General features: G+C 34.7%; 1 protein-coding gene across 1 annotated transcript in view; it reads right to left on the bottom strand.

The window, feature by feature from the left end:
* LOC129461778 (ankyrin repeat domain-containing protein 36B-like) overlaps positions 1-15,707 on the bottom strand; it is a 107,551-nt gene that overhangs the window by 59,747 nt on the left and 32,097 nt on the right. Inside the window, 7 exon segments of the mRNA XM_063616643.1 lie at positions 2,072-2,144; positions 2,230-2,258; positions 4,393-4,432; positions 8,225-8,289; positions 8,710-8,770; positions 11,285-11,351; positions 14,122-14,152. Coding sequence (XP_063472713.1) covers positions 2,072-2,144; positions 2,230-2,258; positions 4,393-4,432; positions 8,225-8,289; positions 8,710-8,770; positions 11,285-11,351; positions 14,122-14,152 — 366 coding nt within the window.

Here is a 15,707-nt window from a genome sequence, read left to right as displayed (position 1 = left end):
ATTGAGTATCAACTCTCATTTTATCTTTACGGCTTTATTTTACACTGGGGTTATTATCAAAGACTCAGCAAACTATGTTACATATTTTCTTCTACACCAGCGATTACTGAGCAGTAAATAAGAATTTCTTTGGATATAAACACTTTTATGTACACAAACTTTTTGTGAAGCTAATTTATGGTTAAATACACATTACACCATTATGTATTATGTGTTCCAGAGAAACAGGCTCTAAAATTTTATTAAACATATTTAATTTAAAAACTTCTGCAATTACAACGACACAGTCTCTGCTCAATGCAGCAACATCTTCAGAAATCACTTCTGAAGACTTGGGAAAATGTCAGTCATTTACGTGAAAAATGAGAGCATTAAGTGACAACACTGCTCGGTGGTATAAATAAGACAAGGCTAGATCCTTACCAGATTCAAAGAGATCAGAGTGCCATGAGACAGAAACAAATACATAAAACAGAAAGATTTTCATTTCTACCAAAGGACAAAATACAAGAAAACACAGCGGTGAGGCGTTATAGAGCATTTCTTCATCTGGAGACTATTTATCATTTGACATCTGGAAACCCTTTATAGGGCCCAACAAAGGGGTTCTAAACTGTGATTTGATCATTCCTGGAGTTCAACATCTATGTAAGGAAGCCAAGGTACCAAATGATACTTTGGCCATTTCTTCTTTCCAATGTCATTCTCTGAAAAGCATACACTGGAGTTTGTTTCAGAGTCATAACATGATGGAAAAACATGGCTCTAAGGGGTAATGAATGTAGTCAATACAGCTATGGCAGTGTATATAGCTATACTCAGGGTGTCTGAAATACTTCTATTTAATTTCTTATATAGTACAAATAAATAAAGGCAACCACATAAGCAAATCTATGTTGGTATGTCATCATATTTATGTTCATTTTGTATCAGCATGAAGAGACTTTAATTAATTGTGGTGCAGTCATAAAATGGCATACCACAAGACCATACAACAAATCAAAGATAACCAAATTGTGTCAACCCGGATAGATCTGAAATATATACCACTGATTAGAAAAGCCGAGTTGCAGCTATTATGTACGCTGTGTGAAATCGTATAGAAGACCTGATACTTGGAAACAGATATATTCTACATATTACCTATGAAAGTGCAAGTATCTTGTATTTTTAATGTGCACTGCAGTGATTTAAAAGTAAAAAACGTTAATTCAGGCTGTTGGTTACCTGTAGGCAATAAATTGTGGTAGAAGAAAATATTCTAAGGTCAAAACAGCTCAGAATCCTTGTTTTAAAACACTGTATCTACCAAAGAGTTACAAAAGAATGATTAATCATTTTATTCATTTTTAATCAGAGATACACACACACATACACATGCAGAAACTCAATCTGGTAATCAGAAGATGTGATTAAGTAAAGATTCTCAATGTAACAACACTGACATAAAGGAGTTGAAGTTCCAAAACACTTGTAACATCAGCAGGTATAGCTTTTCTCTAGATGAAGAAGAGAGAAGAGTACTGCAATCAATTTTGAAGCACTGAAAATATTTAGTTTCAAAATACACCTCCTCAAATCCCTTGCATTTGTGCACTTTACTGTGCACTTTACTGTGAATTGTTGCTTCAGAGCTTACTGGAAGCAGAAGATTTTCGGAAGAGTGAGAGTAAACCACAGGGACTCAATTCTTCTCTCTGTAGGGGTCACACATCGACAATAGGATAGGTGCTTCATGTTAGCAAAATGTGATGCACTGCACGTCAAACTGACTGTGGAAGCAAAACAATCAAGAAATATATTTCTTAATGCATGCACAGGAATTGAAAACTGAGATCTTTAGATGATGACAACTTTAAAGGAAAAGCATTTGGGCTAGAGCTCACAGTGTAAAATGTCTGCCTTATGCCTTAAATATCATTTTATAAACAAAGATATTAACAAGAACATCAGCATATTTACATCAAATCCTTCCATCTCATTTGGAAAAAAATGGGAATCAAAAAACTATGAGCGTTTTCAATATTTTCATCTACATTTTCTAGAATGAAATTTGTAGTGGCAAATTTACCTTCGCTGGAAGTTAGTGAATCCATACTTCCCAAGAATCTAGTTGAAATGTGATCTCTGTCTTTCACCGTATACTGAATGGGTTTGACAACATAATGATTAACATATCATGTATATATCACAGAGCATTTTGTTAATAATTAAAGAAAACATGTTTACCGTGAATAAAGGCGGTTGCTCAGGAGACACTACAAAGCAAAAGGAACACATAATTGACTACAGGTAAATATGACACAGCCTACCATCAATCATGCAGTGTTTGCATCCAGCTGAAATCTTCGTGCTTGCCCTTGAAATTGTTACCCATTAGGCTTTGGGTTGCTTTGCTCTTGTTTTGGTTAGCACACAAACATGACAGGAATATACACATGAAAAATCACAATATACATTCTATAAAACATGCAGTCCAGATTGGAAGGGTGAAATTAGGTTTCACATGACTACAAGTAACATAGAAAAGTATTTCAACCAGTGTGAATCTGCTGGATGAAGCCAAAAAAAGTGACGTCCAATGACAGAACCAAATCGGACCCCAGAAGAATAAATGTTAGAAACTATGAAGTTGCAATGAGAGTGCATGAAAATGTATCATTCGCGGCCGGGCGCGGTGGCTCACGCCTGTAATCCCAGCACTTTGGGAGGCCGAAGCGGGCAGATCACGAAGTCAGGAGATCGAGACCATCCTGGCTAACACAGTGAAACCCCGTCTCTACTAAAAATGCAAAAAATTAGCCGGGCGTGGTGGCAGGCGCCTGTAGTCCCAGCTACTCGGGAGGCTGAGGCAGGAGAATGGCGTGAACCCGGGAGACGGAGTTCGCAGTGAGCCAAGATTGCGCCACTGCACTCAAGCCTGGGTGTCAGAGCAAGACTCCGTCTCAAAAAAAAAAAAAAGAAAAGAAAATGTATCATTCGCTTCTGCTGGCAGGAAGTGCTCTCAATCATTAGTTTAGATATCTACTTGGAGAAAAATCGTTTCTAAAAATACTCATGTTATCCATAGTCATGAAGACTTCCGATATTTTCAACTTCTGGATTCTCAACTTTAGTTCTCTTGCCATCTTTTCATACACTGATGCAAAAAACGTATGCATTACACATCAAATAACTAATGAGTACTCAGATTTTCATTTACAAAATGTAACCAAAAATCTCTGAATCACCATTGACATTTTTTCATAATAATCAACTTTTTTTTTTTTTTTTTTTTTGACATGCAGTCTTGCTCTGTTGCCTAGGCTGAAGTGCAGTGGCACAATCTCGGCTCACAGCAACCTCTGTCGCCTGGGTTCAGGTGATTCTCGTGCCTCAGGCTCCCTAGTAGCTGGGACTACAGGAACATGCCACCACGCCTGGCTAATTTTTTGTATTTTTAGTAGAGATGGCGTTTCACCATGTTAGCCAGGATGGTCTCCATCTGACCTTGGGATCCTCCCGCCTCAGCCTCCCAAAGTGCTGGGATTACAGCTGTGAGCAACTGCGCCCAGCTTAATCAACTTCTACATATCAAAATCTTTGCCATGATTATTGACAGTTACACTTTTAGTACTCAAGAAATAAATTTCTCATTTGTTTTTTCTAAAGTCAGTTTGATATGCTATAGCATAGCAGCCTCTGAGGTACTTTTATACAATGGCTATTTCATTAAAAACAGCATTGTTTTTAAAGAAAACCGCCAATGTTTTGATATCCAAGTGCATCCCAGTTCACTAACAAACATGAATGAAGCACATATCATTGATGTGTAACCCCAATAGAGAGAAGAAATGAGTTCCTGTGGTTTCCTGTCGTTGTTCTACCCTCTGCTTCCAGTAAGCTCCAAAGCAGCAATAATTTAATCTTCTCTTTGAGTGGGAATATACTGAGTCTACATAAAGTGAGTTCCCTCAAGTTTCCTCATCAGAAATCTCCAAATTACCTAGCCAGCTGCTTTCTTAATTTACACCATCCCGCCTCACATTTTTTTGTAAATCTAATGTCCATTTCTCAACAGTGAATATTATATTTTGATCTACAAGTTTAAATATTCACCAAAGTTTTAAGAATATGTTTAAATTAAATTATATTTACTATTAAAATTAATAAATTATATTTATAATTTAATTAAAATTAGGCTTCTAATTTAATGTAATTTAACAATTAATTTAATTTCAAATTTATTTTAAATTACATTTAAATTAGTTATATTTATTTTCAAAAATTTTATTAAAGCATAGAAAATTATTCAGCTATATTTACTACCTCACCACCTTTTTTTTTGTACACAAAAAATAGCATTATCATTATTTGATTGCTCTCATGGAGCACTTTTTATAATACCAATACCATTTGCTTTTTGTCCAGTTGCTGGTAGTGCTTTTCCTTCCTATTTAAAAAAAAAAACAAAAAGAAATCTTCAGAAAATATTATATTTACTACTCAATCAGTCAGTAATTCAAGAAACATTTTCTGTGTCTATAAATTCATAAGGTCTATCCTGGAAAATCTGATAATATGAATAAAATACTAATTTTATTTATTTATCAAGTGAAAAAAGAAATTTATAAAAACAAACAAAAGAAGAAAGACACAATACATTATTTCTGCAATTCAAGTCAATAAAATACAGTGACAGCACAAAGGCCGTAACAATTATTTCTACTTGGGAAGCTTCTGAGACACTGCAAATTTAGGGTTCTATTTTTAAAGCAGACAAGTGAAGAGTAAGAGTGTGAAGGGTTTCTAGTGAGGGCAGCATGTGCAAAAAAATAAAGCATGAAACAGCATAGCCAATAAGAAATACCACAATAACGTGGTAAAACTTGGACACAGACAGAGAAAGTGGGGTGGAGAGATAAAATGGGAGAAACAGGCCAAATCGCAAAATAAGTGTTATGCTAGAATGTAAATGTTTCCTTCATGTAATGAGGATCCAGCCACAAGCAGATGAGTTAGATAGATCAAAGTAAACATGTTTAAGAAAGGTCACCCTGAAAGACATATATAGATAGATAAACACGGGGAGAAGACAGGAACAAAAATGAACATTCCGAAAGTACAGGGCAGACAGTGTATTACAGTAACAAGATATGAGAAATGGTTAAAGGTAGAAAATACAAAATTTGGTGAGTCACTGGATTGGCAATGTGAGGGAAACCTGGAGTGCAGTTTTTCTGCTTCAGTGTTTCATTGCTACTTGCTTGGTGCTATTTACTAAAAATTGGGAAGCCAGATGACAGAGTAGATTACAAAGAGTCAGAAAAGAATCTGGAAGGCAGTTTGAGACCTATCAAATTTGAGGCACAAAGGGGACTTGGAAGAAGAAGAAGAAGGGTAAATACATTTGGAGTAGAAATAGATGACCTTACTCAAGAAAACCATATGTTGTTGAGAAGGTCAACATTTGTAAAATATACTAAACTAGTAGGATTCAATAATTTAAACCTATGAAGAACTCTGAAGTTTTGGAAATAAAAAGAAAACAAAACATGGGATTCAAATTTTCAATTATATATTTCTATACTGGATTAAAAGATATAAAATATATTTTCTTAGTGTATGCAGATATTTATTTCTGGAATATTATGGTCATCTGCATTTTTGAACTTAATGAAAACAGTTATCTAAACCAGTAATTCAAGGTATCCTAAGAAAGTTCATTTTTAAAAAATCATCTGACCGGGCGTGGTGGCTCATGCCTGTAATCCCAGTACTTTGGGAGGCCGAGGTGGGTGGATCACGAGGTCAGGAGATCGAGACCATCCTGGCTAACACGGTGAAACCCCGTCTCTACTAAAAATACAAAAAAAAAATTAGCCGGGCGAGGTGGCGGGCGCCTGTAGTCCCAGCTACGCGGGAGGCTGAGGCAGGAGAATGGCGTGAACCCCGCGGGGCGGAGCCTGCAGTGAGCCGAGATCGCGCCACTGCACTCCAGCCTGGGTGAAAGGGCGAGACTCCTTCTCAAAAAAAAAAAAAAAAAAATCTTAAAAGTTTTTAACTTGTAGAAATGTTTATTCTATTATAGAATTATGAGGCATTTTAAGTACTACTAAAATATAAGAGAGAATGTAAAACCCTATTTTAAAGTTCATATGGTTTTCTGATTCTCCTGTAAATGATATACTAATAGCTCTAATTGCCTACTTACGCCATAAAGATGATAGTTAAAAATCAGAGAAAGGATCAAGTAAAATAATCATATGAGTATGCAAACTGAAGATTTACATGTCTTCAAATACACTATGCCTGTCAATCAGGACCCAATACTCACATGAAGAGAGAAGAAATTTATTTTAAAAATCAAGTCAAAAGGATTCCTGAGTTTTAGAGCTGAATAAATTTATGTGCAAGGTATAACAACTATAAATACTAAAGTTAATAATGCTTCCAGAGAATAATACGCGTAGATGAAATGAGTGTAATTAAGAATCAATAATGCTTCCAACTGTAGGAGATAGTTTTAAAAGTAAAAAGTAATATTCCAGAGATAATTCTGTGTACTCTGTTGGCAATATTCCTTTCCTTATGATTCTATAAAAACAGGTACTTTGATTAGAAAACAATGAGTGTTGATTGCATTCATCACATGTGTGTTCTTAAAGTACAGATGTTATCAGCACAAGGTAAGTCAGACTAGCTCCAGAAATAAGTAATAATTTATTTCTTTAAGAGGGTTCCAGGTTAAAAATATATATTTCTCATTCAATGAATATAAATTAAAAACCTCCTTTAAAATTAACCAGAAATGGCCAGGCGTGGTGGCTCATGCCTGTAATCCCAGCACTTTGGGAGGCCGAGGCGGGCAGATCACGAGGTCAGGAGATCGAGACCATCCTGGCTAACATGGTGAAACCCCGTCTCTACTAAAAATACAAAAAAAATTAGCCAGGCCTGATGGCGGGCGCCTATAGTCCCAGCTACTGGCAAGGCTGAGAGGCAGGAGAATGGCGTGAACCCGGGAGGTGGAGCTTGCAGTGAGCCGAGATCGCCCACTGCCCTCCAGCCTGGGCGACAGAGCCAGACTCCGTCTCAAAAAAAAAAAAATTAACCAGAAATTTTAATTTTTATTAATTTATGTATTAATTTTTATTAATTTTTATTTTTTATGTAATTGCTTATTTATTTTCTCTCTTATTATCAAAAAAGGCTAAAACAGCTGCCAAGATTATGTAAAAGTGAAATAAATTAGTTAAGCAACTTAGGAATATACCAAATATTACTTTAAAAACCTTTTAACAAGAGTTAAAAATTAATGATTCATTCAAAATCTGATATAGCCTAAAACAGATTTTACTTTGCATTATCTATGAACACAGCATTTACTAGATAAAATATAAGACATCACTTTACTGAAATTTTAAAAAGTGAGGATTAAATTTCTTTCCATTTAGAATTTTTTAATTAATAAATAGATGCATATATTTTCAGTGTACATGTGATGATTTGATCCATCTATATAATCTAATAAGGGTAACAGAGATACACATTACCTTAAATATGTATGTTTTATTTAAACTAGAAATATTCAAGTTATTCTCTCCTGGCTATTTTTAAATGTAAAACAGAATGTTAAATATAGTCACCCATAAATTTTCTTTCAATCCTTTATTAAAATCACCCGTAAGTCACTCAGAAGAATCTGAGCATTTTTTAAATTACTTGGCCTTCTTTTCTTAATCTGTATTTAAAATAATTCTATAATACGATATGGAGACATTCTACTCTCATTTAAATTCACCATTTTTGAGGTGTTTTATACTAATCTTTGTCATCTTGACACTCTTATTCAACCTCTGTGTTCTTACTTCTTTCCCCTCCTCACCTTTGTATTTGTGGAGCTGTTCTTTCAGGTTGCTTTCTACTTCTTTCCTTCCCTAATGGCAAACCTAAGAATCATTTACTCCCACCACCTTCTAGGAATCCTAGTCCCATGCATATATTTCCCTTGTTGTTACACTTCTTTTCTATTATTATCTTGAGAACTTCCCTTCCTTTATAGGATCCTTGTCATCGTTATAAAGACAGGGAGATGGCAATGAATAAAGCATGGGAAAAATATTTTCCAAATAAAACAATTTACCCTTATAAAATTAGAGATTATTAACAGATAAGAGGGAGTTGGTGAACAGGACTGGAATCTGATTATTCTATGTTGGCTTTTTACCACATCTTCATTTACCTTAACATTTTGGTCTTCAAACAAGGTTCCATTTTCTGTTTTTTCAATGCCACATGCAGCATCTACTACAGTAAAAACAAAGTCAAGAGTAGATGAAATGCGTATAATTAAGAATCAATAAATAAGAACCGGGTGTAGGGGCTCACAACTTTAATCCCAGCACTTTGGGAGGCCGACACAGGCAGATCATATGAGGTCAGGCATTCAAGACCAGCTTGGCCAACATGGTGAAACCCCATCTCTATTAAAAATAAAAAAATAGACGGGTGTGGTGGTGCACACCCGTAATCCCAGCTACTCGGGAGGCTGAGGCAGGAGAATCACTTGAACCCAGGAGGTGGAAGTTGCAGTGAGCCAAGATCACGCCACTGCACTCCAGCCTGGGCAATAGTGAGTAACACTCTGTCTACAAAAAATAAGAAACAAAAAGAGAAAAAAAAGAAGCATCAGTAGATAATACAATAGTCAGGTTTCAAATAGCTTACAATTTTCTGCAGATTGTTGAGAAGTAGTCCTTCTGTTCGTAAAGTATGGTTCTGAAATATTCTAGAAGAAAGACACAATAGGTTTAAGAATAACATGCAGCAAGTTAAAATAATGATAATTGCCACCATTACTACATGGTCTAACACAAAAAGGATAGACTTTGAAGTCACTCATATGTAGATTCAAATCTCAAGTCTGCCATTTACTTATCTACATATTCTCATGGGGTGATGGTTATGACTGGTGATACAGATATTCTCAAAATGTTACTCCTTTAAACCCTAGTTGATTACTATACAAATACTATGATATCCATTAGTTTCTTTTATTAACCACAACAAACTAGGGCAAAAATGTACTCATATGTAATTCAGAGTATTACTGAATAAAACTAATAATAAAAAAGTAAATTAATCATATTATTTTTCAAAATAGGTATGCATGATATATATTTGTGTGAATTGCATTTTGTGGGAAAAAAATGTGAGAATGTAGTTTTTAGTAGTACTATATTTAAATGGGTTGGCATCAGAAACAGTACAAGTTGCTTCTGTGTGTCAAAAGCTAAAAACAAATTATTGTATAACCTCAGCTCCTTCCAAAAAAGACAGAACAAAGCAACCATCCACCTTATGGAGCAATGATTCATGAATGAAGTCCACACACAGCTACTAAATAGAAAGCTGTAACTAAGTGTCCTGACAATAGAAACAGAGGTGAAATGAAAGAATAGACACTAAAGACATGTGGTCTGCAAGGAAAAAGTTAGACTGAGGTAAATCATTTTTAAACAAAGGGGAAGGAGGGTGAAACAAACAAAAAAAGAGACATGACCAGTCAATCAAATACGACCTTAAAAGAAAAGCTTGTGTTCATAATATATGCCTAATAATCCTGGTTAGCATTTACTCGACAATTTGTTTTGTGTAAATACTTATGTAATAAAGAGTTTAATTTGTTTACTATAAAATAACACATCCCAAGAGTTAACCATGATCACTCATCTGAAAACTGACACATTCTTACCACAGAGAGAGAGAGGGGAAAAAAAAACAATAAAGTTCCAGGAACTTAACACTTGGAGAAAGAATTTTTATTCAGAATTCGAAAGAGTAATGTATGTCCTGAAAAATATGTATTTAATAGAACATAGTTGGGGCTTTAAAAATTTAAGAAAATTTAATCTAAAATCCTAATCCAAGCTTCCAGTTGGAAGATATTAGAAAATACGCTGTATCCACCTTTCCTATTTCCTTTTCATGTTTTCTAAATTTTATTTTCTTCTATATGACATATTTTCTCAACCTAACTCACCTCAACTTATAGATTCTCACAATTAGAAGAAAAGATAAATTCAAAACATTCAAGAAATTTAATAGATTTAATTATTAGATATGTCATGCATGTTACCTGTAACATTCCATTATAAAAAAGCCCATTTGCCTGTTTGTTGATTCACATTAAAAACTATTAAAATGTTTCTTACATGCAAGACCTTATTCTGTGTATTCCAGGATACATACAAATAGGTTTTCTAGCTTCAAGTGGCTCATAGTAATGCAGGAGCTTTACAATTATTTTTTCAATAACTTAGCACAAAAGCCTCTGAAATTTGAAATTCAGAATGAGATACAAAGACCCTGAGTGGATTCTTTTTAACTACAATGCACAAACCTTGTGAAATTAAAGTCTGACCATAGGAATATGAAGAGTCTCTGCTTATCAAACAGGTTATTTTAAACAAAATGCATATTTTTCAAATAAATAAAGAGTTGAAAATATACTCAGTAAAAAAGACTTGGAAAACACAGTGTAAACCTTCTCTAATACAGATTTAGAACAGAATTTAAATTTCTAATCTCCCACAACTTTTTAAAATTAGAGATAAGGTCTTGCTATATTGCCAAGCTTGGTCGTAAACTCCTGGGCTCAAGAAATTCTCCTGCCTTGATCTCTTGAATAGATGGGACTATGATACCATGGTCATGGACATGACACCATGTCTAGTTAAATTTCCACAATTTCTAATATTATTTTAGTCTAATTATAGAACCAAGAATAAAAATAAAGAAATAGCTCTCTGCAAAAATACTGTATGATATATCAAAATAGGTGTACAAGAAATAAAAAGAAACTAGATGCTACGTGTAACAGGGTGATTCCATGATTTCTATGATAAGGCAACTGATGTGTTAAAGATTCATTTAAACAGAGGTATTATTAGTTATACTTACATGATATACAACTCAAAGTAAAAACACTCAAATAAGCCTAGACCAAAATTTGTATCTCCTCTATTGTGGGAAAGCATTCCTGAGCATCATTTTTCTGTCACTATGTATTTTCCAGCAATTTTTTTTTTCAGACCACACCTCTCAAAGTATTTATCAACTATTATTTGCCAAAGTAAAAAAAATTAAAATTAACCCCTCCTATTTCTTTAAAATGGTTATCTCTAACAAAAGTTTTAATACTAACATAAAACAATGATAGGTAGACAACTGCTAAGTTTTAGAATAATATAAAAAATGAAATTCAGAGTGAGAAAATTAATTTCACAAGAGAGTACCCTACCTCAGATTCCGAAGTAAACTCATCCTTTGTCACAGGCTGTGCAACACTATCCGGTATGTAGAGACTCCTACAGAGCAAAAAGATACAACAAAAATGAGCACGTTCATTTCTTAAAAGAAAACTAAAACCGTCAGTCTATGCATGCATGTCACCTCCAAAAAAATGGCAAAACAAAGTCTGAGGAAGGTCAGTTATCCTTATATTAAATAATATTTCTTGGTATAATTAAGATATGGCTTCTGTTTTAGAAAACATTTCAGTAACCTATTTCTGCGTCCACCTCTCCCAACCTATAAAATATCCAATGCAGACTCACCCTTAAACCCGTAACAAACAGTGGCAGGCTATATAATGGCACAGCCAGACAGTAATTTGTCCTTATAAATTATCTACCCTAAAGGCTAAACTGAAAATCCAATTGATATCTGACACAACTTTTGTTACTGAACTGGAGTAAACCTGATAACCTAAAACAAGGTAGAAAAGGCACTGTCTCTTCTCCATTATCTATTTCTGATTCAAAGACTAATCTGTGTCACTGGAAAATGGGAGTCTTGGATCCTCAGCATGTAAGCTACTTAGATTTCCCATTGATTCTCTTCACCCTAGAACACTACGGGGAGCCCCCTGAAACTCTGCAAATGTCTGAAAGCTGAGTGTACAAAAGTCAAAGTACAAATATGTATGTTGTTATGTTGTTATTGGGAATATTCTTCACAGAAGATTAAAACATTAAAATTTTTTAAATCCAATTATTGTCATTATATAGATCCTGCCTTATTGAGATCCACAAAAACCAGCAAGCTTAAGAACCTTCATGGACACTCAGATACCCAAGAGAGAGAATGCTGGAAAAGTCTCCCTCCTAAGTACTTAAAGCTCCATTTCATTCATCACTATCTAAGTATCTTCCTTCCTGTGGGCTCCCACTTCTGGATCCCTCTTCTGCAGGGATCCATGGCAATATCCAATCTATATCTTCAGCCTAGGAAAGCCCAGATTCCTCAAAAGATGGGCTAACATAATTGAGAGTAGGAACTCTCTATTCCTCTGCTTCTGGAAAGTAAGTTAGTCTCAGTCATCCACCCCAAGCATACGCATGTTCCCAACTACCTAAATGAAGCTTCATTTCTGATTTGCCAGCCAATCCTACATTTGCCCTACCCTACATGTCCATGAGAGAATTGAGAAAAGAGTCAGAAAAAAAGAGACATCCACGCTGGGTCACAGATCTATGTACTTAAGCAATCTCCAGCTCCCTAGTTCTTGAGGGATTCTAAGCCCTCCGTAAGCTGGGATGGAAGATGATACCACATTCCTATCTGCTCTGGAGACTCTTTCCAGTGGCTCAAATTCTTTTAACATTCTTCAATAAAACCTTGAATTTTGTCAGTTCCTCCAGTTAAACAAACAAAAAGGCAGCAACCTCTTTAGAACTCGTGAGCGCCGTATTCTAATATGCCTTTCTTGATAACTCCCAACATCCTGTATTTTCAATTCTCTTATCTTTATCAAACTTGTAATAAACCAAATATTCAGATTTTTTCCTAAAACCCTCATTTCTATCCAATTAAGTGTTTGTTTCTCTTCAAATTTGGCTGTCCCCTGCAAATTCCATTCTTATCCACTTTCATTGGGTTCAACAGCTCATTCCATTCTCATCCTCTTCCACTGCGTTCACTAGAGCCACTCCCTCTTTCTAAAACTAAAATCACTCAATGACAGAATGATGTAAAAGAAGACTGGGTTTTGAACTAAGAAACCTGAGTGCAATTCTCATTTCTCTGATTTACTGTATCCAAATAATTTTCTCTCTTTGAGTTTCAGGTTCTCCACCTGAACAACCACTTGATCAGGATGTTAAGCAAGGATTCAAGTACTAGAGGATATTTTGTTTAGTCTCTAGGATTTCTTAACATTCTGAAATTCTATGCACCTCTGATTTTTCTGCAGGAAAATGGGGAATATTTAGCTGCCATACATGAAAACTATAATAGAAGATCATAAACCCTAAGAAAAGCAGAAGACAAAGTGAAAAGAAATCAAGAAAATATTAAAATGTCACGGAAGGAAAAAAGAAGAATCCAGAAAATAAGACAAAGCTTCAGCGAACTAGACAGGGTACTCAAAGAGAAAACCTAACTCGGTAGGCAGTAAGTAGAGAAATGAATTAGAAATATCCTTTTAATATATGCTAAATATAGTTAACATAACATGGACTATATGCAGATATTCTCCATGCATAGTAAGATACTATTTTTCTAGGACTGGCCTGGTCTTGCTTACAAAAAACTTAGGGTCCTGTGGTCACAGGTAACTGCTATCTGCCTTTAAAATTTTGATGGTTAGAAAACAAAATGTAATATGGTTACCACTGCCATTTCCAAAATATTTGGACAAAGTTTTGGAGTAGCCAGGCTTCTAAGGAACACTCTAAAGAGAGTTAATATATAACAAAATGTGACTTTCTGAATTGATCTGATTTAAACCAGTACCTTGATCGCATTGCTGCATAGGTCTCTATCCATCTATGCTTAGGGGCAAAAGAAGTGATTTGAGAGCCAGGCAGGATGATGGTCAAATAATGGGTTGGCTACCTGTTAACTGTGGAATCATGAGCCAATATTTCAACCTCTTTAAAGCAGAGTTGCCTAATTAATAAAAAAGCAATAATAGCACGAATAGTTTGTAAAGCTGTGTGGAGATGACATGACATGATAAATGTTAAGCATGTAATAAGGTGTCTAGCACAGAGTAGAACACTAAACAGATACTAGTTTCTATTCTCTCTATTCACTAAGTTAACATATCACTTTAAAAAGTCTGTGAAATCATACCTGTCAAAACACTCTTCAACAGGAGGAAGCCCTATTAAACAAAAAGTAAAATGCATTTTGAATCAACAATAGGAATCTATAGAATATTAAAAACATAAAAGAGCACAGTGACTTCTTCCTATAATCTCAGCTACTCAAAAGTCTGAGGCAGAAATATCACCTGAGAACCCCAGGAGTTTCAGACCAGCTTGGGCAACACAGAAACACTCTATCTTTATTTTTAAATAAGTTAAAAAAATTTTTTTTTAATCACATAGGCAGAGCTCAGTGGGTCACACTTGTAATCCCAGCACTTTGTGAGGCTGAGGTGGGTGGATCACTTTAGGTCAGAAGTTCGAGACCAACCTGGCCAATATGGTGAAAGCCAGTCTCTACTAAAAATACAAAAATTACCAGGTTGATGGCACACACCAGTAATCTCAGCTACTCAGGAGACTGAGACAGGAGAATCATATGAACCCAGTAGGTGAAAGTTGAAGTGAGCCAGGATCACGCATGTCTTTTATATAAGACATCAGAAGGATTTAAAACATTGTACTACAAAGATTCATCATGCTCTTTGACTTGCCTGGTAATTGAGAAGGTACACAACGACAATTACACTTTAGATGAATGTACACTTCAAAACTCCTCAGTGGAAGTGTCCCGAATTGGTCAGCTTGGATATATGTTTGGTGAATCCTATTATATGGTATTCATTATTTTTCATATCCATGTGGTATAATAATGAGCCTACACTTTTGTATTTTCTGGTTTAGCCTTCAGAAAGTTTTGTCAATCAATCATGGCAACAAGGTATAATATACAAACCTAATCAAAATGTATAAAAAATTATCAAATTTGATATACTTACATAAAATAAAGTTGCTACAAGCATTAGATACAAATAAGGTTTTCCATTTGGAAATCACTCCGATATTCATTAAAAATAACCACTTTAGGAGTCAGTTAATGAATTTAACATTATTTTTGTTTCTAACATAGTCTGGTTTGAAGGATCATGTTATTCTCTAAAGAATTTTCATTAAATTGCTATTGTATCCAAAAGTTAGCCCCTTGAAAAACAAAGCCAATGTATGCACATTCATGTTTATTTCATTTGAATAACTAATATCAATAAATCTATGTCTCTGATTCCCAATAGTAACAAAGAGAAGTAATGAGTCACTGTGGTTTATCTGAATTCTAGTAATCTTTCCTTCTTCCAGTAATTTCTGGAGCAGCCAAAATCAAATCATCTTTTATGCAAATATTCTAAATGCATCTGAAGTGAGTTCAGTTATACTTAGAGTCATAATTTAAAAAATCATTTTCTTTGTACTCATGAAGGCTCCTAATATTCCTACATTTCCCAGATTCAGCAGTTCAGCTCTTTTGCCATCTCTTTTTCCACTTTTGCCAAAACATACATGTCAAAGAAATAATGCATAATCAGATTCCCATGTAAATAAGGTAAACAAAATCTCTAAATCACCAGAGACTTCTTTTCTTATTAATAACAAACCAAATATATACATACATACATATATACGTACGTATGTATTATATATCTATATATATCATGATTGCCAAGAATACTGGTAGTT

The sequence above is a fragment of the Symphalangus syndactylus genome, chromosome 14 (genome assembly GCF_028878055.3).
Source record: "Symphalangus syndactylus isolate Jambi chromosome 14, NHGRI_mSymSyn1-v2.1_pri, whole genome shotgun sequence".
Lineage (NCBI taxonomy): Eukaryota > Metazoa > Chordata > Mammalia > Primates > Hylobatidae > Symphalangus > Symphalangus syndactylus.
This window is presented reverse-complemented; position numbering and strand designations above follow the sequence as displayed.